The sequence below is a fragment of the Nicotiana tomentosiformis genome, chromosome 10, assembly GCF_000390325.3.
Source record: "Nicotiana tomentosiformis chromosome 10, ASM39032v3, whole genome shotgun sequence".
In the NCBI taxonomy this organism is placed as follows: Eukaryota; Viridiplantae; Streptophyta; class Magnoliopsida; order Solanales; family Solanaceae; genus Nicotiana; species Nicotiana tomentosiformis.
Window position 1 is genome coordinate 79,878,930 of NC_090821.1, and position 26,033 is coordinate 79,904,962.

At 35.3% G+C, this 26,033-nt stretch overlaps 1 protein-coding gene and 2 long non-coding RNA genes across 3 annotated transcripts; 1 reads left to right on the forward strand and 2 right to left on the reverse strand.

Annotated features, from left to right (window-relative positions):
* Positions 1-878: 878 nt before the first annotated feature.
* Positions 879-3,189, reverse strand: LOC138900570 (uncharacterized). Its single transcript, XR_011411676.1, has 2 exons — positions 2,493-3,189; positions 879-1,218 (listed from the first exon to the last, which is right to left on the reverse strand). It is a non-coding gene; the product is annotated as an uncharacterized lncRNA (long non-coding RNA).
* Positions 3,190-7,983: 4,794 nt separating this feature from the next.
* Positions 7,984-10,124, reverse strand: LOC104099507 (two-component response regulator ARR9-like). The gene is made up of 5 exons (XM_009606518.4): positions 9,778-10,124; positions 9,558-9,661; positions 9,267-9,344; positions 8,614-8,684; positions 7,984-8,510 (listed from the first exon to the last, which is right to left on the reverse strand). Exons 1-5 carry the CDS (start codon positions 9,881-9,883, stop codon positions 8,183-8,185), a joined length of 687 nt encoding a protein of 228 aa, XP_009604813.1. The 5' UTR covers positions 9,884-10,124; the 3' UTR covers positions 7,984-8,182.
* Positions 10,125-10,483: 359 nt separating this feature from the next.
* On the forward strand, positions 10,484-11,828 carry LOC117277548 (uncharacterized). Its single transcript, XR_004507850.2, has 3 exons — positions 10,484-10,621; positions 10,955-11,460; positions 11,549-11,828. It is a non-coding gene; the product is annotated as an uncharacterized lncRNA (long non-coding RNA).
* Positions 11,829-26,033: the final 14,205 nt, after the last annotated feature.

The window sequence follows — 26,033 nt, forward strand, 5'->3', positions numbered from 1 at the left end:
AATCGAAAACATCAATCACATCACAGTGCAGATTTTTCATAAGAGAGAGGCTTACAGTGCGTTCATAGGCTATAGATTTCGACTTATAGGACTCAAACCTTGATTTCTCATTTGGTCCATAGAATATTAATTTGTCCTCTGGCCCAAATTTAGTACTCTCCACTTTCCCTTTCTTGCATGCAGATTTTTGGGGGGTTTGCTCCATGGGCCTCTTTCCTGCCTTTTTCTGGCTAATGGGAAGGTCCTCAGACAATTTACTGCTTTCATTATCAGTTTTGAGAGGGTCTGAGTCGATGGATGATTCCAAATCTACAGTTTCTTCAGGGTTGAGGATTTTCCGAAACCTTCTGCTTCGTCTGGTCGTAGTGGAAGATGAGAGGTTTTTTTTCACCATGGTGAGGGTTTCTTCGGAGGACATGAGAAGTGAGAGGGAGTAGGAGGATTCTTATCTAGACTTTGGAGGGCTGGAGAGTTTCATTGGTTGAAGGTGAGGACGGATTCAGAAAGGAGTGATTCTTCTGAGGGGATGTTTCGGCGGTACTAATGTAGGTGTAATAATTACACTTTTATCAAAGTAAACTTAACACTTATAAGAGGAAAGTAAAGAGTTTTAATTGTATATAAAAAATTTGTTTTATAAAACACAATGATGCCAATCTTTTTCCGCAGTAGACAAAATCTTTCTTCTAAAAGAGGTTTTGTAAAAATATCAGCAAGTTGAAATTCAGTACTAATGAATTCTAATGCAATATCACCTTTAGCAACATGATCACGAATAAAATGATGCTTTATTTCTATATGTTTTGCTCTGGAGTGATGCACAAAATATTTTGCCAAACAAATAGCACTAGTATTATCACAGAATATGGAAGTTGTGGTAAGAGATAAACCATAGTCGAGAAGTTAATGCATGATCCAAAGAACTTGTGTACAACAACTTCCAACAGCTAAATATTCTACTTCAGTTGTTGATAAGACAACACAATTTTGTTTCTTACTATGCTAGGAAACTAGTGCATTTCCCAATAGTTGGCATGTGCCGCTAGTACTTTTCCTGTCGATCATATCACCTGCAAAATCTGCATCTGAAAAATCTTGACACGAGACTTTTTTAACCTCCCCACTAGACACTTTCCAATCTTCCAATGTGCAATGCACTCAGTAGAACCTCGATGTGATCCGTGTTGACAAGACTTGGCAAAGGAGAGTTTGATCAGCCTACACATAACAATACATAAATTAAAATCTATTTTGTCCTGCGACAAATTACAAAGTACCCTAAAAGGAGAATTTTAATTAAAGGAATAAATATTCTTGCAAATTTGAAGGACATGTAATGCTATAGTATTAGTCAACTACATCAAAATACAGGTTATGAAAGTTGAGAGAGTCGATAAGGAACTTCCAGAAGCATTTGGTATTACCAGTCTGACATTTGTCCATTATATTCCTTGTATCCTTTTATATCGACTAGCTCCCTATTTTAGTTTGTTCTAAATACATGACCTATTAACTAAAATAGCAAAAAAATTATTTCTAGCAAATTAATAAAGTAATAAAAAGAACGGTTCACCAGAACCTAGTGCAACAGGGAGACATTAAAAAGGAATTACAATTTTCAACATATAGTGTTCTTCAGCCTACTTACACATAACAAGAGATTCATGCTCAAAAAGAAAAAGAAAAACATGTCATTTACAGTCACTGTGTTAAGAACAAGACACCACGTGAAAGCTTCGATCTTTACTTCGAACTTCCGCTTTCCCTATGAATGATGCTGGAGGCAAAAGCATGTAGTTTGAACAAAACAATCAGGAGAAAAAAGACTTGCATGAAACGTATTGAGCACAACTACCTGTTTCCTACTCCATAGCCCAAGACAGAACAAAAAGGAAGACACGTTCCTGTTCCATCAATCAGATATAGAAAATGAGCACCAATCTAACCGTAATATTTAGCCTAGGTAGAAGCTGTCTTCTAGTAAATAAAACTAAAAATGTCCATTGCTCTTGCTCAGCTCCTTGCACTACTAATCACCTTAAAGGTTCGACTACCAAACTATCAGTTTTTCCAAATTAAGACATGTCAAAGTTTTCCTTGGATTGGTATGCCCTTCAAAAACTATACATAAATCAACATCAAGTTGCTTTTTATATCATACAACCCGAGCAACCATGAACAACACAAACGGAACAGAAAATAGCTCACAACTATAGGAAGACAATGGGAGATTGCGCAAAAATAGCCTTCCACTCGCCATTTGCTACATAAAGTGAACCTCCTCCCTCCTATATAAGTATTCAAAACCCGCAGCTGATAACAAGCTAGGATCTTTATCTTTGGAACACAGGGGTATGGAACATGATTCAAAGTTCTAGTTTTAAATTCATTCTTAATTATTTAGTCTTAGATTTTTGTTTTTGCAAATAATTACAAATTAACTACAGAGGAACGGGAAAAAAGGACAAAACACCTAGTAATGTATAGCCTACCAAGTTATAAATATATATGTACACGGATAAAACCGATTTCGGGGATCGATTTCACTCGATAAGATCGGTGCTCGACCTAGATCGAGGCCCGGTCGAGCCTAGTACTTGATCGAGCTTGGTATTAGATCGAACTCGGTCTCGAAGGTCGACCAGATTTCTGGAGCAACATGAATATCGAAGACAAAGGTAAGACCGGTCCCGATCGAGCTGTACCAAATTTCAGAAATAAGAGGACTATCAACATCGATCAAAATCATCAAACTCGTCCTCGACCGCTATAAAGGGCGTGCCCGGTCCTGCCCTTGGGAACCTCGGAAAAGCATCGCCAGCTCAACCGACAAGGGTCCGTAATACTCTCCACTAATCAATGATCACAGCGCAAATCACGGTGCTAGTGGGAACAGTTTCCAACTGTCATCAAGGCCCATACTTTTCCATAGAATAATGTAAAAAAGGAGGAGACTCCTCCCCTTTAAAGGAGTGAAGATGAATTAGTGATAGGGACATTGTAAGATATCAAGAAAACATATAGCCAATTCTAATTTCTTGCTCATTTTATGCTCTGCTCTTACTTAGTCATTATTTCGTGTTGAACAGAAATCAATCTCATAAGCGAAGGCTTGCTCCATTAGTAAAGGTTGTATTTATATTTATATTGCTAATCCCTACATCAATCTATTTTCTCGCCTTTGTATCAGATTGTGTCCTTAGAACTGCGCACAAATTTAATTGTTATACAATTTTAAGGGTAAATAGTTTGGCGCTCACCGTGGAGCTAAGGATAATAGTAGTTATTTGAAACAAACCTACATAACACACTGCTTTACGCTTGTTCTTGGGAGTATCTTTGATTTCAGGTCTAAGATGGCTAACCCCCGACTAGCATTCCAAAATATCGATAACTAGTCTGGCCACCAAGGTGAAAACAACAGCGCGACACTTAGTAACGCAAGGCCACCTGATGAAGCCCTCAGAATCAGGGCGGTAGATCCAAATGATGTAAACTCTCATGTGGCCATCGACGTCAACTTGAACACCAATCCCGAAAACAGCATTCGTGGAGGAACTCGATCTGTGGCTCGAAGCACGCAAAACGCCGAAGGAGACGGAATCAGCCTACGCATGATTTTCGAAATGCTTCAAGCTCAACAGGTAGAAATTGCTCATTTGCAAAGTCAAAGCCAGATCCCGAGCAGGAACGAGCCCGATCCACCTAAAGAAACTACCCACGGGGCAGAACCGGCCGTGGTAAGATCAAATGAACAAGAGTCGGGCACAAACCCCGAAGTCATGAGGATGCTCGAAGAACTGACGAAGCGAGCCGAGACATGGGAAAAGAAAATCGAAGCTAATGACAAGAAAGTCGAGATCTACAATTCCAGGGTGGATCAAATTCCGGGGGCACCCCCGTTATTGAAAGGGTTAGACGCCAAAAAGTTCGTGCAGAAACCCTTTCCTCCAAGCGCATCCCCGAAACCAATTCCCAAAAAGTTTCGTATGCCCGAAATACCCAAATATAATAGGACAACCGACTCCAACGAGCATGTGACCTCTTACGCTTGTGCCATTAAAGGAAATGACTTGGGGGATGACAAGATCGAGTCAGTCCTATTGAAAATATTCGGAGAAACCCTGTCTAGGGGAGCCATGATATGGTATCACAAATTACTTTCTAATTCTATTGACTCTTTTGCTATGCGTGCAGACACTTTTGTAAAAGCACATGCAGGGGCTATCAAGGTCGAAACCAGAAAATCAGACCTGTTCAAAGTTAGGCAAAAGGATAACGAAGCTCAGAGAATTCGTATCCCGTTTTCAGATGGAACGGATGGACCTACCCCCGGTCACCGACGATTGGTCTGTTCAAGTCTTCACTCAGGGATTGAATAATCGGAATTCTGTTGCTTCACGTCAGTTGAAGAAAAACTTGATGGAATACCCTGCCACTACATAGGCCGATGTACACAACCGGTACCAATCGAAGATCAGGGTGGAGGACGGTCAGTTCGGGGCCCATTCAGAGTCTTACCCTAGCAGGAGCCTTAAGAGAACCAAAAGAGACACCGACCGAGAGCCAGGGTCTAGTAGAGATCGATACCGATCGTATAATGATGATAGGAGGAACGGTGGATTTGCCCGCAACCATACGCGAAACGAAAGAAAAAATGATCGGGGGCTCATGACCAAAAACGGTTTCGACAGGTCGATCAGGCCAAAAGAGGCACCGAGATTGTCAGAATATAACTTCAGTATCGATGCAGCTGCCATCGTATCGGCCATTGGGCAAATCGAAGACACTAAGTGGCCTCGACCCCTACAATCCGACCCATCCAGCCTAGTATGCAAATACCATGGAACCCATGGTCATAGAACCGAAGATTGTCGACAGTTAAGAGAATAGGTGGCCCGATTATTCAATGAAGGGCATCTTCGAGAATTCTTGAGTGACCGAGCCAAGACACAATTCAGAAACAGGGACTCCAACAGGCGAATAGAGCAAGAGGAAGTCGAACCTCAACAAGTCACTATCATGATCATTGGTGGGGTCGATGTCCCACAAGAACCAACATCGAAGCGCACCAGCATGCCCATCCTTAGGGAAAAGAGAGTTAGAGAGCACGAACCGGAAGGAGTCATATCTTTCAGCGATGAGGATGCCAAAGGGATCATTCAACCTCACAATGACGCCCTGGTAATATCTGTACTAGTAAATAAAACTAGAATTAAACATGTGTTGATTGATCCATGTAGTTCTGCCAACATTATCCAATCGAGGGTTGTAGAACAGCTCGGGCTATCAGATAAGATCATCCCCGAAGCTCGAATCCTGAATGGGTTCAACATGGCATGCGAAACCACTAAAGGGGAGATCATATTACTAGTGAACTCCGTATGAGTTATATGCAGAACCAGATTTTACGTGATCGAAGGAGACATAGGTATAAATCCCTTCTCGGGAGGCCGTGGATCCATCATATGAGGGAGGTACCCTCGACCCTCCACCAAACATTAAATTTCCCAGTCCCGGAGGGGATCAAAACAATCTATGGAGAACAACCGACAGCAAAAGAAATGTTTACCGTCGAGGAAGTGATCCCAATATCGACTCTCACGACACCAGTGAAATCTAGTTCGAGCCCCGACCTTAAGGCCAAATAGCAATCACTGATTCCAGCCTCGACACAATCGAGTGAGCGAAAAACGATCGAGGACGACGATCATGAAATAACTCGGTCTTTCGTGGTGCCAGATGACTCCGATGTTACTAAATCAACGATCGAAGAGCTGGAACAGGTCATATTGATCGAGTATATGCCCGATCGCAAGGTATATTTGGGCAAAGGGTTAACCCCCGAGCTTAGGAAAAACTTTATTCATTTTCTCTTGATTAACATTGATTGTTTTGCTTGGTCCCACTTCGACATGACAGGGATCCCACCGGAGGTGACCACTTACAAACTAAGCCTGAACCCAAAGTTCATTCCGGTCAGACAAAAAAGGAGGCCCCAGTCCGAGATAAAACACACTTTCATCAAGGACGAGGTATCCAAACTTCTTAAAATAAGATTTATTCGGGAAATGAAATACCCGGAATGGTTAGCGAACGTAGTGGTAGTCCCTAAGAAAGGAAACAAAATGAAAATGTGCATAGATTATAAAGATTTGAATAAGGCGTGTCCCAAAGATTCTTTTTCTCTACCTAACATCGATCGTATCACTACCGGCCACGAGATCCTTAGTTTTCTTAAATGAAGATAATTAAATCAAAATTATCTAGGGATTGCATTTAATAATTAAATCAAAATGAGTTAAACATAAAAAGAGCCATTTCTTAAATGAAGATAGAAAAAGAACGAACTCTAGGACAAAATTACCTTCCTCGTAATCAGTTGGCCGGAAAATCAACTCGCTGACGGAGCTGAACTCCAGATTCCGCTTTCCTCCTTTTGCAAAGTTTGTTCCGACACCAGATTCTTGATAAAATACAAAAATGGCCCATTATGTTTGATATAAGTTTAAATTAATCCCTTAAATATATTCTTGAGCAATTTTAAACCTTTAAATTAGCCAAAGGTGAAAACTTTTAGTTTGTGTCGAATATTTAACTGACGGAGCTGAACTCCAGATTCCGCTTTCCTCCTTTTGCAAAGTTTGTTCCGACACCAGATTCTTGATAAAATACAAAAATGGCCCATTATGTTTGATATAGGTTTAAATTAATCCCTTAAATATATTCTTGAGCAATTTTAAACTTTAAATTAGCCAAAGGTGAAAACTTTTAGTTTGTGTCGAATATTTAACTGACGGAGCTGAACTCCAGATTCCGCTTTCCTCCTTTTGCAAAGTTTGTTCCGACACCAGATTCTTGATAAAATACAAAAATGGCCCATTATGTTTGATATAGGTTTAAATTAATCCCTTAAATATATTCTTGAGCAATTTTAAACCTTTAAATTAGCCAAAGGTGAAAACTTTTAGTTTGTGTCGAATATTTAACTTACTTTGATTGTTAGATTTAACAAGGAGAGTATTTCCAAAATTGGTGGGGAATAAAGTTCTATTATTGGTGCATTTTTCTAAAATGGCTATGAGCAAGGATAGAAGAGTGAACAAGGCGACTTAATTTATTTATTCTTTCCAACTTCAAAGGATCCTATAACTTTTTGTTATTGCTTTCATATTTATTTGTTGTCTTTCATGTTGTTGGTTTTATTTTTCAGGTTTTGTTGTCACATGTCCATTGTCTCTGAGCCGAGGGTCTTCCGGAAATAACATTTCTACCTCTTTGAGGTAGGGGCAATGTCTGCGTACACTCTACCCTCCTCAGACCTCACTGGTGGGATTATACTGGATTGTTGTTGTTGCTGCTTTATTCAACATGATTTCATACAAATATAATTGTATGAAGTTTCAAAATTATAATGCTATTTGATCGAGGGTCACAATGCCCAACTAATAATATACATTAAAGATAGAGCTACTTTCATCTTAATGGAACAAGATACTATATTTATTTGTTTGTTCTAGTCCCTTGTGATTGATTGAATAAATTTGTGACAAAATTAGAAGAGTATATGGCTAGTGTTAGTTTAACCCAAAGGTATAAACGATATTACAATATCAAAAGAGTTTTTTTATTTTGCAAGTAATCCTTACAAATACTAGCTCCATCAGAAGATGTTTAATTTGTCAAGAATGCCCTTAAAATTTAAATAAAAAAAACAATAAAGATGAAACTAATGTGAGATTTTTTGACAATCTTTCGAATAATTTCTAAAGATTGAAAACTGCTAAAACCATTAGAATTTCAACGAGATAAAGTCCTTGGGATTTTAGGGGAGTAAAAAAGGTTGATTTTTAATTTATAAATTTTCAAATATTGATCAAATTCCACTAACTTGAAAAAGAAAAACAATTTATTTGCCAAAACGGACAAAAATAGACTATGATTTACCAAAACGGAAAACTTAGGTTTAACAAAATTTAAGTGTTAACAAAAACACCACTTTTGTATATTAAATGCTTCTCCATTCATTTACAAGAAGAAAAATGAACACATTTCTATCTACAATAAAAAGATCTATTTACCTCTTATGTTAGCAAACAAAATTGGCTGTGATGTTATAAAGAGACAAAAACAAAGTTATCTGACAAAAAAAAAGGAAATTATATTTGCATTGATCATAAGATTAGACAGTAGTTAGGCCACTGTATCTCGGCCTTGTTCTCTCTGGAGATAGACCTTCTTCAATGGACTTTCTCTTATTATTATTGCCTTGAGATTGCTGAATTTGCTGTATTTGTTCTATACTGTCTAATTCTATTTTTGGTTGTGGTTGTGATTGTTCTGATGGAACCTTTTCAATTTCTGATGATTCTTGATTTTCCTTTGTGACAATTTTCTCAGGTTCATGAAAGCTTTTGCACTTGGTTTTCATCATATGGGGTTTAAGCTTATTGACATCTGATAATCTGACTGGTTTCAAGAAAAATTCTTCAGCCCCTTCTTCTAAGCATCTGATGAATCAGTCAGAAAACATTATTAACCTTTATTGTTTATCCAATAATCTTCAAGAAAATAAGATAAAATTAAGGTAACATTGTGCTTGTTAGTAGTTGCCTATTGATTCTTGAAGGAACATTCTCAGATGACATAATGACTACTGGAATGTTTCTAAATGATGAAGACTCCTGTCACAAAAAAGAGTACAAATATTAATTTACCAAATAGATAAATTGATTGGCAAAAGAATCTAGTTGTTTCAGCAGGGGTCCAAAAAAGGAAAGACATAAAACCATAGGCACATGTCCTTTTAACATCTAATTATGCGGTACACATACATGTGGGCAAGGTAGTTTGGTGCACTGAGCTTCCGCTATGCACGGGATCCAGGAAAAGGCCGGACCACAAGAGTCTATTGTACGCAGTCTTACAATACATTTATGCAAAAAGCTATATTCACGGGTCGAACCCATGACCTCCTAGTCATATGGAAGCAACGTTACCATTTACGTTGCAAGGCTCCTTTCTCAACTTTGCCAGTACACATACAGGTGGGCTAGATTTCCTAACAAGATTCTCAACTGATCTCAAAATTGAAAGGTGAGAAAAGGACCCCATAAAGCTAATGGGAATGCCAGAAACAATTTGATGGGGAAAATTTATGTCCTAAAGTATATTACGAAGAAAGGAAAATGATGTACAAATCAGAAAAAGAATTAAAAGAGGAATATGGCAGCAAGATGAAAAAAAGAAGAAACTTTAAAGCATACCTTAATTTTCTTGAGCAAATCATAGCCTGTCATACCAGGCATACAGTAGTCAGTGATAATAAGATTTACTTCCACTTCCTGCAAATTCCAGAAAACAAAAAAGATTAAATTTTTAAAAAGAAGTTTTGGCGTAACTGATAAAGTTATTCTTAATCGACTCTTGCAGAAATGCAGGTTAAGACTGCGTACAATATACTCTTATGGTTCGGACTTTTCCCGGACCCCACGCATAGCCGGAAACTTGGTCCACCAAGTACAAGAAAGTTAGTGAAGTGGGAAAATGAACATTACCTGATGGTTATGAGGACAAGCACAAGGAGGATTTGGGTGATTATGTTCATGTTCTTGTAACCCCAAAAATTCTAAGGCTTTATTTTCAGAATCCACAGTAGTAACTGCCATTATAAAAAAAGCAGATGCACACAGTAGAAAATCAATAAAAATCTTATCTTGGAATCCCTTTGACAAGAAAAATAAATGGAAATAAAAACAAGAAAACTTAAAAAGTTACCTTGGCAAGCAGAGGTTCTAAATAGCCTCTCAATGAGCTTTCTGTCAATCAAGCTATCATCTACAGCTAAGATATGAAACTGTTGCTCAGCAGCTGCCATTCCCATTGCTCTAATTCTTTTGAGGAGAAAAGTTTGGATTTTTACTTAATTCCTTGGTGGGGTTTGTTTGTTTGTATTGGTATTGGTTGTGGTGTTTTTTTTTCTTTGTCTATATTTCTGTTATGAGTATGAGGAAGAGGAGTTTGGAGGAAGAAGAGTGGGGGAGGTTTGGCTTTGTAATGAAATAAGTCCTACCAAATTCCACAACAAACAAAGCAAGATCTGACCAGATTTCATCCCAAAGATTACAAGACTAACCAAGTGTTAAATTTCACAAATAGTCATATAATTATGATATTTTTTCACTAAAGTCATATAATTTTGTTTTCTCATACAAAAATCATAAAACTTTCGCTATTTTACTCAAAAAGTTATAGTTACCGGCAAAGACAATTCTCCGGTAATTTTTTCGGATTCTACCTTTTTTAAAAAAAATTTAAATTCAATCTAATAAATTATGACTCAATTAAAATAGAAAAAAATACATCATATATCACTTGGGTCATACAGCCCATCCGAAAATAGCCCACATTTGAAGCCCTAATCTCGTTTGGCCCAGGTTGTATATATTTTAAAATTTTATTTTCACCCGATCGCCCACAAATATTATTAACGGTATTTTAGTTTTCTTTTTAAATTTTTCTCTCTCTGTTCTTCTCACGCTTTTTTCACAGAAGTACGAAGGCAACATTCCTCCATTATTGCGTCTCAAGTCATTTCTCGAGCTTTCACTCTTATTTTTTGGTAATTTTCATTTCATTTTATGCTTTTTCCATTGTTTTGGTTTTAAATTTTGTTTTATTTTTAATTTTTTGTCTTTTCTGATTTTGAATATTTTTATTTTACAATGTTGTGTTTTTCTTTCGATTTTGTGTTCCTTCTATCTTCGTTCTGGGCCTAAACTTGGTATTTCAGTTTGCATGTTTTATTATTTCGACTTTTAGGGTATAATTTATTTTTTGAGTCTTGTTCCAATTTGGGGAAATTGGCTTCTGTTTTGTGTTCATGGCCTTTATTTTTGGTTTGATTTTTGTGTTTTCCTTCACTTTCATTAAAGCTTTATTTGTTTTATTGTAGAAAATGCATTCAAAAATGCCTGCTTCTAAAAGTCGTATGAAGGTTGTTGCAAAAGGTGTTAAGCTTGATTTTGTGAAAAATTTGAGGGACTTGTCCTCAACCGCTGATTCTGAAGCGAATGGGCATGTTTAGGCCCCCGATGATGATGATTTTAAGTCTCCTTCTCCTACAAAAAAGTCGCAGCAAGAGAGCAGTCGAATGACTTGTTCACAAACAAAGAATACTCCTACTCCGGTTAACAATGTTAGAATAAGGAGTAAGAAATGTGGGAGACATGAAAAATCCAAAGAAAGGCTGAAATTTGATTTGGTTGATGAAGATGATGTAGGCCCCATTGTTAAACCGAAAAAGAGAAAGATCAAGGACGTTAAACCAAAAAAGAGCAAGATCGAGGACGATGGTGAGAATGGTCTTGATTGCATATCCAAAGAACAAAGGATTGCTACTCGCCATTCTGATGCTTTGCAGATTAATCTGGTTAATAATGTGCCATGACATTTCAAATGGTAGTTCAATCTCAGTTGTTTTATTATTTTACTATTTGTGTACATATTTATAGTAACGTACAGAGAATCTGATTTTTTTTAATGACAGTGATTGTAGTGCTTTTGTTGCTGGCTTTGCTGAGTATTTCATCCTGGGTAAGGAAATTCGAAAAGATAATTTTGACATTTAGACACTTCGCACCATGTGGGGATCTCTGTTGTGGGATTATGGAAGGAAAAAATAACAGTCCGATGCAATTAGCGGTGATGAAATCACAAGGAGACTTTTCAGGAAGAGGAAGAGAGGACGACCGAGAAAGTAGTTCTATTTTTTTTTATTTTAATATAGATGAATTTATTTTTGTATAGTTTGTGGTAGTCATTACACATTGTCGCTGTGAATGAATTACATTTTAATGAATATTTCAGTTACTTTTTTCTTTAACAAAGTATGTATTTTCGTTATTGTTGCAGTTTTGTCAATGTTGCGGAGTTTATACATACATATATATATATATATATATATATATATGGTTATACAATTTTATACAAACTTATACTCTCATTTATACATTTGTATACATATAATGACACTGATTGTTTGCATTTCTGTTTTGCATTTGTACAATCTATCAATATATTTAGCAACATTAAAAACAGTAACACACTATTATTGGATAATCAAAACATGTATAACGAAACATATTTAACATAATTGCAACATATAGTATAAATTATAATTCTTTGTTGACATTTGTAACTCAATTGTTTGTGAAACTTAACTACTCAACATGGCCTCATATGCAAAAGTTTTTTAAAAAAAAAGAAGTTAAAAGCACATTATATATTATTATACATAGTTATACATCCTTATACAAACAGTAAAATGCAAGTAAGCAATTCCATGCATCATTATAGTTAATTCGTTTTACCGTCATTTGCTCCGATGCAATCAGATTTTTCCGAAGGAGTTTGTCATACTTTTCGCCAATCTCTGTAGATGTCTCCATTGTACTTTTTCTGTTTTTGTTGTTCAACTTTAGTAGCAAAATTGTCATGTACTCCAGCAATCGCATTATTAGTGGCTCTCTAGCATCTTTGTTTGGAATTAATTGACTTTGCAATATTAGAAGTCATTACAATCGACCTTTTTACTTTGGAGTATACCCTAGACCACCTTTCGTAGCCAATTTCGAACAAGTAAGGCTTCATCCTCAGATAAATTTTGCACATCTCTGTCATATGGTAGTAAAACTTCTCTATCATGTAAGCTTTAGCCAAAATGAAGAAGATATCCTTCAGTTGTTTGTTATGTTTCTTGAATGTGTGCTTGACATTCTGTCACAAGTGAACATGCAAATACAATGTGGAACTTCTCGGCACACAACTTTTGTGGCATTGAATATGCTTTCATTACTATCTGAAACTATACACATCTCATCCCTAACACCAAAAGTACCCTTTATCTAGACGAATAATCACTTCCAAGATTTATTATTCTTTGAATCTACAATTGCATTTGCAAGTGGAAGGATTTTTCATGTTTATACAAAGTAGATATTAGGATTCAGACAATTATACAAATTTTATACACAGTTATACACGAACATACAACTTTTTACATACAACAAATCTTATAAAAATAGCAGCTCTGAAATCCTATACACGTTTATATATGAAACTACAACATTATACAAGCTGTAGAAACAAGGTAGATGCAGTCAACTCACCAGCTCCATCCTGTGTGCAAGCAGTCAATACAGTACCCTTATATATTGCTTTAAAGAAACTTCTGTCAACAATCATTACCGGTCTGCAATACTCCCAACCCTTGATAGATGCATATAGCGAAACATATGCGTAAAGAAAACATCCATCTTATGATTTGTGCAACTTTGTAACCGTTCCTGGATTTGTATGCTCCAACATATACAAATATCTCGGCAACTCCTTATATGAATCGCTCAGATTCCCTCTTATCATTGTCATTGCTATCTCTTTAGCTCTACGTCCTTTCATATAGCTCACTTCAACCCCGTCTTGCTTCTGTATGACCTCTATTATATCATTTGGGGTGTAAACCTTTTTTTGGATTAACATAATTATCCTTGACTATACTATCAATTACACCCGAAGTAACTTGACGTTGTGTTAAGTATCTTTCATTATAGTCGCATCTGTGATTATTATTGTAACTTCTCACCTTGAATATGTTTGCCTTGTAAACGGCATAAGATTTGAAACTCCAAGCACAATTGTCATCCACACACATAAGGTGATACCTAGGGTTAAAGATCATTCAACTTCTAGATACACTTGTATACTAAAATATAACTAGATATATACTAATTTTAATGCCTCTATACAAATATATACTACTTTATACATATTTATACATATATATAATAGAATATGCAACTATTGCCATACCTTGTTGCACTTGATCTCTTCACCTTGAATTGTAACATCTTGCGTACATCCAAGTTTTTAATCACATTGACAAATGTGTCTTTATCTTTATAAACTTGATCCTCCTCAACCAATTCGTTTAACATATTATCTATTATACCATAATCGGTGTTTTCAATAAATTCGATATCAGGAATAATCTCAATGCTATCAATTGTGGATGCATCTTTAACATCATTTTCACATTAGCCTTTATCTATACAACTGGAACTTGTAGTAACCAAACAACTGAAACTTGTAGCAACCAAACAATTATCATAAATCTCTTTCACAGCCACATACAACGGGTACTCAGCGAAATCCAAATTTTCTTCTTTAATTCAATATACACCCGAACACCAGTATCGTTGTAAATCAGGATCGGTGGCAAACCATCCTCTGGGAGAAACTTAATCTATAATGTATTTAACTCAGAATCAACTCTAATTTGTTTCGAAATTGCTTCAACTAAATTGTTGTAGCTGAATGTAGACTCGATTATTACACAATCGCCGACGAAATTGATAAATTTGTTGTCATCCCATTTACCACTATGAAAAACAAAAACTGGATAAAGCTCCATCGAATAAAAAGCTGAAATCAAAATTGCATAAAAAATGATGAAGAAGAAAATGATCAAAAATGCAAAATTGCAAAAAAGTTGAAATCAAAATTGCAAAAAGCTGAAATCAAAATTGCAAAATTGCATAAAAAATTATCAAAATTGCAGCAAAAACAATTCACTTTTTGTGTTTGATTTGCTATTAATTCGAGATGAAGAAGAATTTCAAGGTTTTTTGGAGTTGCATTGAGTGTAAAATCGCATTTTTGTAGATTTGGGGAAGAAGAATGGAAAGAATGAGAGAAAATCCCGCTTCTGAATCCCAAAAAACGGAAATAACTCCCATTTTTTCGGATATGGGCATGCTATTTTTGGGCTACTCGATTGTAAATTGAAATATGAGCTATAAAATTGAAAAGTAGAGAGCTCAGTTGTTTTTATGTGAAATTTTCCCATTAAAATATGCCTGACCCGACCCGACATCCATATCCACATATTAAAACATCCCCCAACTCTATTATTACAGCATTAGAAATTATTCAACAACGTTCAACAAAATTAGAAAAAGAACCACAAATAATGAGGACAAAAATCAACAAAAAATGCTCAAACAAAACCACCAGTAATGATAAAACGTTTTTACCATGAAAACTGATAATTAAGAGCAGATACATATCAGCATTCAGGAGTTGCCATCTGAGGGACTTCATATTAGTCCTTAAAAGGAAAATATTGATTGTATCCAATAAGACACCCCTGATTATTTTAATTTCTTATTGTTTTCACCATGTTAATGTCCTGTTGATTTGACCCATTATTATTTGTTAGCAGTATATTACTAAGCCACGTTAATCCATATACAATTTAGTTAAAATAAAATACGTTCCTTTTCAAATTGAGACTCCTTTACAAAAAAGTGTTTTTGCAGACGATGATCGTTAAATCACATTCTGTGGTAATCCTTTGTTGCCGTCAAAATTGGGGCATGTTTTAATTTGTGGATAATGATATCGGGTCGGGTCGGGTCGTATTGAGTCATGCATATTTTAATTGAGTCATAATTTATTAGACTGAATTTTTAAAAAAATAAAAAAAGGGTAGAATACGAAAAAATTACCGGAGAATTGTCTTTGCCGGTAACTCTGACCTTTTGAGTAAAGTAGTGAAAGTTTTATAACTTTTTTATAAAAAAACAAAGTTATATGACTTTAGTAAAAAAATATCATAATTATATGACAATTTGGGTAATTTACCCGACGAGCAACAGAGAAAGAAAAGATAGGTAAAATTAGAGTAAAAACAGAAAAAAGTATTTGAGGATTTCTTGGAAGTTGGATTTTACTACCTATAATAATAAGAAAGCATTTACAGAACGGAGAAATGTATAGCTACACATATACACACATATATATATATATATATATATATATATATATATATATATATGTGTGTGTGTGTGTGAGAGAGAATAGAAGGGAAACTAACTATAGGGATTGGCAAGAAAAATGGAGGGTTCTTTCATGGAAGCATGGGGGGGGGGGGGGATGGGACCCACAAATCCTACAAAGAGATACAGGTGAGATAAGCAATGGTGCCTTTGTTCCTAGTGTGAAATCATGTGCACTTACCATATCTTGAGCAGGTGGTGGGAGTAGTGTGCAAAGAGAGGCCAATTTCTTTTGATTCCCTTTTAAGATTTGCTTCCTATGGCCATTCTATGTGTACCCCATCTATGTATGTTTCTTTTGACCCCACCATTTATGTGTATCCCCACTCCTTCACTCTTCAAATGCTAAAGTAAATACCTTTCTTTTTAATTTTATATGACACAATTTTTTTTTATTTTCGTTTGAAGAAGAATAATACTTTTTATATTAGAAACGATTTAACTTTAAATAATTCAAGTTGGATGTGTGTCAAAGTAGAACTTTATATGTAAATTGCTTGATGGAATTTCCTTGCAAAATTAGTATTTAAATTGCATTATTATTCTTCGTAAGTGTGTAGAAAGAAGCAATAGGGAGGCAAGAAGGCCTGATATATGATGTTTGTCAATGTACAGCTTTATATATGTTCATATTATTTGTTCAACGTGTAGTAATTGGATAGAGAAAAGAGGAGACAAACACATTGACCGTAAAAAGATTTATGAGAAAAGAAAATATTAAACTAAATTGGGACCCTTAAAGATTCTCTCCAATTACCATGTCGAGAGAAGTGGCTATAAAAATTTATTTGAAAAATTACACTATATAGAAGTTGTAAGAATAATAATAAAAAATTATAAAATTTGTATTATATATATATATATATATATATATATATATATATATATACAAATTATACAAATTTTATACATTTTTCGGCTATCAAATATAAATAGTTTTTGACACGTGCTAAAAGCAATAATACCCCAAATTTATTTGTATCCAATCTTAATATTAAACCAATGAATGCAACCTATATGTTTTTATATTCACATTTATCATGTTCTCACTTTAACTTTAAATAAACTGTTAAAGGCTTAAAAGCTAATTATTTAATTTTAGGTATAAATATTGTGTGCGAGTAAATATTTAATAAAGGAACTATAGACTTGATTTTTTTTAACTGTAGACTAGATCATTGACTCTTTCTCTATCCTTTTTCTTTTCTTTTGATTTTCACTCGGAGAGATTTGTAATGTCCCTCTTTTGATGTTGATAGTTAATTTTTTTAAATAATGATATTGCGTGATTTCACTTGTTTTAGTATAAAACAAAATTGTCTTGCAATTTCTATTTATCATTATCAAGAATCTCGTCTTCTTTTTTTTTTTTTAAGTAAATCGTCGAGAATAAAGGGAAAGTAAAGAGACAAGAAAATTAGTTGTAACAAAAATAAGAGAATAAAAATAGATAATTATGACTTCGTATCACACGTTTGTCTAGAGTGCCCACAAGTAATGAGAAGAAGTATTGTTTGTAGCTAGCGAAAAAGATTCCCCGACACTCCATATTTTATGGTACAACTTATTACACTTAATCCGCATCCCAAAGATCATAAGAAAAAGAAGTGTCATTGTGGGGGGCAATATGGATTTATAGTTTTATACCAACAAAAATATGACAGGTCTTTAATTCACTTTACTAAGATCACAAAAAAAAAAAAAGGCTACCTAATTTAAAAAATTTATTAAAGTAGTGAGTACTACTCTTTCTAGTGATGGAGAGGTGTATGGTGCTAAGGGCCATCCCATTTGAGCTCTCAATTGAGGAGTTGAAAGACTGGTTGATGAGATGCATTCTCTATAAGTCTATATACTACGTACGACTATGAGTTAAAATTATGTGATGATTAATTTATCCATTCAAACTGAGTGACACTATATTTTATTTTTTCAAAATTTAGGGGAAAGAAATACTACGCTACTAATGGGATATATACTTCAACCGTAGTAAGCAAGGAACTAACCAAGTGAGTTAGCCATCAATCCGAGCTACACTATATTAACAAATACGTTTACTTCAAAATGTTAGTAGGATTTCAAGGGAAGGCACGATGATTGTTATTTGAAAGATGTATGGAGGGACAAATGAAAATATTTATCGAGTTAATCAGGAATTTCAACTTTCAAGAATGCGAGGTAAGGTATAGAGCAAGGATAATTCGAGGGTTAATTCTTCACATGTATTTGAATCTTCTACTTTCAAACAAACAATGAATTGAACGTGGTATGGAGATTAACAAGTCCTTCTCCATAACTAATTAGAGATGAATGTGCAGAATATTTTTTTAATTTCTAATACATTTCTTTAAGTGGGAGGGGATTGTGGACCTTGTATTTTAGTTATAGGACACTATTCCTCCATGTTTAGGACAAGGAGAGAATATTACTATGGATTATGAATATAGTGTAAGATTCTAGCAGATTGTGTCTACCTCTTGAGGAACCTTGCATGTTTTCCCTCCCTATTGTTCATCATCACTTTGACCCTACCATTGCTCCATGGACATTTATTCCCATGTTTTATGGATCCATACAATTTTTGGTCTTTTTTGCTTAGGTTAATATATTAGGACTACTAATCACAATAGTGTAATCAATTTTTTTTAAAGCACGAAAAAATACGCAATCAAGTTCTTGCAACATATTCTTAAAGCTTAAGAAAGCAAGATAACTTTTCATAATAGTAAGCTGGTAGAGTTTAAGTTTATATATGAAATGACACTGCATAAATATTTAACACCATCGGATTAAATTGAACTACAATAACATATAACTTTTTTAAGCACGACCGGTATGGTAAACAAATATTGTTAGGATCGGAAACTCGGGTAGTACGGAATTTAGCCAAACAACGGTATAAATGATAATAACAAAGACAATGCAAGTTGATAATAATGGTAATTAAAGAAGATAAAGAAGGAACCAATTTAACGTGGTTCGGTCAATGTGACCTACGTCCACAAGCGGAGAGGAACAATTTCACTATAGTAACAAGAGTACAAAAGAGAGTACAAAATTAGAGTAAATACTCTAATTTATCCCAAATACCCCAAGAGAATAACCTCACAAGATCACTCCAAAGAAAAAGTTTACACAAATATTTCTCAACACTCAACTCTCTTACAAAATACTATAATGAAAGAAAGGAAAGGCGGGAGACGTTTGTCTCAAACTTTGGTGTGTTTGATATGGATATTTGCTAGTCTATTTATAAGAAAATAAAATGGTCATTGTATGGAATATGATTGTCCAGCAAGGCCTTTAATGAATGGTCATAAAATGTCCAATAAGTGACCAATGAAAGACCATAGAGAAGCCAGCAAGGCTTATAGTCTATGGCCAAAAGTAGGTCACGTATATTACAAATTTTCGCCTTGGACTAGTTTTGGCTGATATAATAAAGTTGCTCTTCCTTCTCCGTAAAAACTCAATGGGCGAAATCATTCTTCATAAATGCCAATCAAGTTCACGCAAAGCTTGAACTTTACATCTGAAAGAGGCTTTGTAAACATGTCAGCAGGATTGTCTCTAGTGTTGATCTTCCGAACAGAGACTTTTCCTTCAATAATGATTTCTCGGATGAAGTGATATTTGATATCAATGTGCTTCGTCCTATCATGATACATCTGATCTTTAGTCAAGTGAATGGCACTTTGACTATCACAGAAAAAGGGTAATACCACCTTGGTGTGAACTGAGTTCAGCAAATAGGCCCTTCAACCATAAGGCTTCTTTGATCGCCTCGGTCACTGCCATATATTCTGCTTCGACAGTAGATAAAGCTATTACATGTTGTAATGTAGCTTTCTAAATAATAGCGCAACCACCAATACAAAATACATAGCATGTTAGTGATCATATTTTGTCAAGATCACCTACATAATCTAAGTCTACAAAACCAACCAAAGTGTCAGTATTTCTTCCAAACTCCAAACATGTGTTTGAAGTACCTTGCACGTATAAGAGAATCCATTTCACAGCCTACCAATGTGCTTTACCAGGGCAAGCCATATATCGGCTTACCATGATCACTACTTGAGAAATGTCTGGACGTGTACAAACCATTGCATACATAATACTGCCGAGTGCACTGGAATAATGTGATGACCCAAAATGTCATCTTTAAATTTAATAATTAATTATGTATTCTAACACCTCGAAAAGCACTATTTATCCTCGACTTGCATGTACAGTTCATAAAATTTTTCGGAAAGTTTTTATGTGAAAAATGGATTAAAATATGAATTAGAGCTTTAAAAGTCAAATGAGTTGACTTTGGTCAATATTTTGAGCAAACGGACTCGGATCAGTGTTTTGACAGTTCTGGTAGGTCCGTATCGTGATTTGGGACTTGAGCGTATGCCCGAAATCAAATTTCGAAGTCCCTAACCCGAGATATGGAATTTTGATGAAAAATTAAAAGTTTAAGTTCAAATAGTGACTGGATGTCGATTTATATGCAAACTACCCCGGAATAGAATTTTGATGACTCCAACTGCTCTGTATGGTGATTTTGGACTTAGGAACGTGATCAGAATTTTATTTGGAAGCCCGTAGTGAAATTAGGCTCAAATGGCTAAAACAAGAATTTAAGTTTGGAAGTTTGACCGGGGAGTTGACCTTTTGATACCGGACTTGGAATACAGTTCCGAAAATTTTCATAGCTCCGAGATGTTCGGCTATAATTTCATATTTTAGTACATTATTTACCATATATTTCGGGACTTTAATGTTAAACTATACTATATTTGTACTTAATTTAGTCTATTTTATGTGCAGGTACGTTGAAGACGAAATTGGGAGCAAAATAGAAATTTTATGTGTATTTTATATACTACAATAATGAAATTGTGATTATTTAATTACTGGATAAAAGAAATCAAAAGAAGACAAAATAAACAAATTCAAAAGAAAGGAAAAGAAAGAGACAAAAAACGTGAAAGAGAAAGACAAGAAACAAGGATGAAAGCTGAAGAAAATGTAAGGCAACATAAATTGAAAACGAAGCAGCAGTGTCGCGAGGCGAAGCAATTTTCTCGCGTTTGAGCACACGACGCGCAGCCTGACGCGAGGTGCGTTTTGCATGGCGACGCATGTTTCGAGTTTCAAGCCTATTTTATCTCCTATTTAGTTTTGGGCTGGATTATTTTGTCTAGGTCTTTACCCTACACGTATAAATAGTTATTAAACACCATTTTTAGAGAGGAGGTCGAGATTGGACAGAAAGACCGATATTAGACCGGGGATTCGACCTAAGGAGAAAAGAACACACTAGGAACAAGGCGCATAATTCTTCTACGAGTTTTTCACTTCCTTCTTCCTATTTTCATTATTGGTTATGAATTCTAGTATTGTAGTTATTTGTTATCTAGAGTTTTGACGGAACCTATTGGAGGATGATTTTCTTGTTACGTTAATATAGATTTGCCGTAGTATTTTCTCTATTTGTTCAACTATATTATTCTTGTGGTTGATTGAAGGGCCCTCAATTAGCTGTGCCTATTTAGTATGTATTACTCTGGAGAGAGTGCATATTTAGGTAGTTGTTGAACAACATCACTCTTAAACGTATATGAGGGATCAATACGGAAGATTTAAAGGTGAGATTAGGGATAACGAAACCTTGGTGCGATCTGAGTGAGCTGTACTTAATGCCAGCTAGCGTAATTCGGGAGAATATGTCTAGTAAATTGTGGTAATTACTCGGGAGAGAGTTACGACAGTTAGAGTGCTCATGATCGGTAGAGAAGACTTAAGCAAATTTATAGGAAACATAGCGGAAAGGATTCCGACAATTGGAAAAATCATAACTCTAGACCTCCTTAGTCTTGTCTAGAATTTCATCCATGTTAGTTGATAATTTTACTGCTTTATAATATTTGCTAGATAATTAGTAGAAATAAAAATCAAATCTTTATAACTAGAAAATTATTTAAACTTGTGTTTCTTTGCAATATTGAACAACTAGAGCTAAGCCTTAGTTCTCTGTGAGATTCGACTCCGGACTTGTACTCCGAATTAAATTTACAACGACCGCTTAGTCTTTTTTATACGGCATAGTTGGGCGTGATCAAATTTGGGTCCGTTATGTCATTTATGACTTGTGTCTAAAATTTGAAGTCAATCGGACTTGATTTGATAGGTTTCGACTTCGAATGTAGAAATTGAAAATTTTAAGTTTCATTAAGCTTGAATTGGAGCATAATTCGTGGTTTTAGCGTCGTTTTATGTGATTTGAGGTTTCAAATAAGTTTGTATGATATTTTAGGACTTGTTGGTATATTTGATTGAGGTCCTGAGGGTCTCGGGTGAGTTTCGGATGGTTAATGGATAAAAAGTTGGGCTTAAAACAGCTGCTGCAATTTTTCTATTCTGTTGGAAATTCTGGGCTGTGATCGAGCCCAAGATCGAACTCCCTGATCGGACTCCCTGGTCGAGCTCCCTTATCAGACTCCATGATCGGACTCCATGATCGAGCTCCCTGATCGGACTCCAGGATCGAGGTCCATGATCGAACTCCCTGATCGAGGTCCATGATCGGACTAGACAGATCTGTAAGTTATAAAAACAGGGGCATTCGTCACATTTTCCATTTTTGACGAACTTGAGCTTGAGCAGAGGCGACTTTTGACAGATCTTTAAGGAAAGACATTGGGGTAAGTGATTCCAACTCGAATTTGGTCTATATACATAAATATATCATTATTTTCACCATTTAATTAGTGTTTTGAGATTAAAATTTGGGAAATTTTTAGAAATCTCATAGAAACGAATTTTTGAGATTTCGGTATCGATTCGGAGTCGGATTTGAGTGAAACTGGTATGGTTGGACTCGTAATTGAATGGGTTATCGGATTTCATAACTTTCACCGAATTTCGAGATGTGGGCCCCATGGACGAATTTTTAATTAATTTAGAATTTTTTATTGAAAATGTAGTATTTTCTTATAGAATTGATTCCTATAAATTTTAGTGATTGTATCGAATTATTGTTGGTTAGATTCGAGCCAATCGAAGTTGGATAATCGAGGAAAAGGCCTACTAGTGGATTAAATTGGAGCAAGACGAGGTAAGTCTCTTGTCTAATCTTGTGAGGGGTAAATTTACCCCATAGGTGATTAAATTAAATAATTGTTACTAATTGTGGGGGCTACGTACGCACGAGGTGACGAGAGTCCGTGCGTAGCTACTATTAATGCTAAAGTCCGGGTAGTTTAGGACTCAAAAGCATGAATTACTTGTGTAAATTATACTCTTTGATTAACTAAATTATTTGATATATATATATATATATATATATATATATATATATATATATATATTGTGAATTGTTAGTGAAGATATTAAAGGATGGAAATCTCATATGCTTAAATTTTCTGTTTAAATTAATTACTTGTTAAGAGAAATTGTTCTTCCTCCTGAATTTATCTTATAATAAATATACACTCATTCCGAAAGTACATAAGAAAATGTCCTCCTTTTTTGTGGAGCGGGTCGAACGCCTCGACAGGATAGATACATCTATGAATCGTGCCGCACATCCCTCGGCAGTGTACACGATATTCTGGATTGGGTCGTACGACCTCGGCAGAAATCATGCTTAATAATAATAATTACACAATACTTTGATAGTTTATTGTAGCTCGTGAAGCTAATTGATAAATTGAAAATCTTTGGAATTTAAGAATTTTATCCCTGCTTGTTAAGGAATTATTATTATTCCTATAAATGAGATTAATTGATAAATTGGAAATTTATTGGAATTGAAGGAATTTAGTTAATATATTGAGAATTGTTGCATTTGAAGGTATTTAATTATTTCTGCTGGTTAAATAAATTATTGCTATATTCTGTGAATCATGCTGAATTATATATTCTAGTTTTATTTCAATTATTATTATTGACCCGTAGTGAGTGTCAAAGTCGGTCATCTCGTTTCTACTTCTTCGAGATTAGGCTTGATACTTACTGGGTACACGTTATTTACGTACTCATACTACACTTGCTGCACTTTTTGTGCAGGACCTGAGGCAAGTACTAGTGGGGGGCCTTTCGTCTTACACCCACGTTATCCATAGGCATAATGGTGAGCTGCCTTTCTGAACCATTCTCCAGCTACCAGTGTCTCTTCTTATATTTACATTCTGTCTATTTTATTTCAAACAGTATTTGGAGTTTTGTATAATCTAATAGATGCTCATACACTTGTGACACTAGGTCTTGGCACTCACACTGGTTGAATTAAGAGTTGCTTATTTTTTTTGGTTATTTTAAATTACTAGTTGGCTTGTCTAGCCGTAGTGTTGGGCGCCATCACGACCTATAGGTGAAATTGGGTCGTGAAAAATAAGGTACCTGTTCCATATACCTCTCTTCTTCCTCTGACTGCGGGGACTGAACAGCTAATAACTTAAAATGAGCAGCAAGAGGGGTACTCATTGGTTTAGCATTTTTCATGCCAAACCTCTCCAAGACTTTTTCCAAGTACTTATTATGGGTCAGGAATAGCCTGTTGGATCCTCAATCTCTTTTGATCTCCATGCCAAAGATTTTCTTAGCTGCTCTCAAATCTTTCATCTCAAATTCACTTTACAACTGACTTTTCAAATTGTGAATTTCTGTTAAATCCTTAGCAGCAATGAGCATGTCATCAACATATAATAATAGGTACATAAATGAACCATCATTTAACTTCCGGAAGTAAACACAACTATCATACATGCTCCTTGAATAACCATGACCCAACATAAAGGAATCAAACCTTTTATACCATTGTGTTGGAAACTACTTTAATCCGTACAAGGATTTCTTCAACAAGCAAACATGATCTTATTTTCCTTTAATTTCAAATCCTTCGGGTTAATGCATGTATATTTGCTCCTCAAGTTCGCCATGTAAGAAAGCTGTCTTAACATCAATTGTTCTAATTCTAAATCATACATGGCAACAATGGCAAGCAAGACACGAATAGAGCTATGTTTAACAACATGTGAGAAAATATTATTAAAATCAACTCCTTGTACCTGACTATAGCCCTTTGCAACTAATCATGCCTTATACCTCGCATCTTCAACCCCTGGAATGCCATCCTTTTTCTTGAAGATCCATTTGCAACCAGCAATTCTTTTTCCTCATGGCGGCTTCACGAGAGACCAAGTACCATTCTTGTGACGAGACTCAATTTCTTCATTCATTGCAATCAGCCACTTGGCTGAATCAGCACCAGAAACTGCTTTTGAATATTTTGATGGTTCTCCAATTTCTTCAGTTTCCTGTGCAACTGAAAAAAGCAAATGCAACATAATCTCCAAATCTTAATGGTTGTTTACCTTCTCTTCTTGGTCTATGTTTGGATATAGAATACTCCTCTTCTTCTCGTTCAACTTCAGGAGTCTCAACTTCAGGAATTTCAGTTTCTGGCTCAACTTTAGGAGTTTTAATTGTATTTTGCTCCAAAGTGGATGAGCTTGGTTCAGAAAGAATGTCAATCTCAACCTCCACCTGCTTCTGTGTACTCTTTCCTTTGTCTGTATTACAAGAACTAGAAGACTATTTTCTAGAATGTAACATAGAGGATTCATCAAAGGTTACATCTCTGCTAATTATAAATTTTGGTGTCGTGGGATTAGGATACCATAATCGGGATCCTTTCACCCCACATGCATATCCAAGGAAAAGATACTTTTTAGCCCTTGGCTCTAATTTTCTATCATTTACATGCATATATGCAGGGCAACCAAATATCTTTAAATTAGAAAAATTAGCAGGAGTACCTGACCACATTTCCTCTAGAGTCTTCAAGTTCAAAGGTGCAGAAGGAGTTCGGTTGACAATATAACAAGCTGTAGAAATAACTTCTGCCCAAAAGGCATTTGTCAACCCAACATTTGAAATCATGCAACGAGCCCTTTCCAAAAGAGTTCTATTCATCTTTTCTACCATACCATTTTGCTGAGGTGTCATTCTCACAGTACGATGTCGAGCAATTCCTTCATTCTTGCAAAATTCGTTGAATTCATCATTACAAAATTTCAAGCTATTATCTCTTCTAAGCCGCTTAACCTATTTTTCTGTTTGCTTCTCAATCAAAACTTT

What these genes read in the sequence shown, in the direction of transcription:
- LOC104099507 (XM_009606518.4), bottom strand. Translation starts at nt 9,883, where the DNA reads ATGGGAATGGCAGCTGCTGAGCAACAGTTTCATATCTTAGCTGTAGAT. An exon ending in ATTTGCTCAAGAAAATTAAG is followed by an intron (nt 8,685 to 9,266) that starts GTATGCTTTAAA and finishes TTTTTGTGACAG; the next exon opens with GAGTCTTCATCATTTAGAAA. An exon ending in GTTCCTTCAAGAATCAATAG is followed by an intron (nt 8,511 to 8,613) that starts GCAACTACTAAC and finishes CTGATTCATCAG; the next exon opens with ATGCTTAGAAGAAGGGGCTG.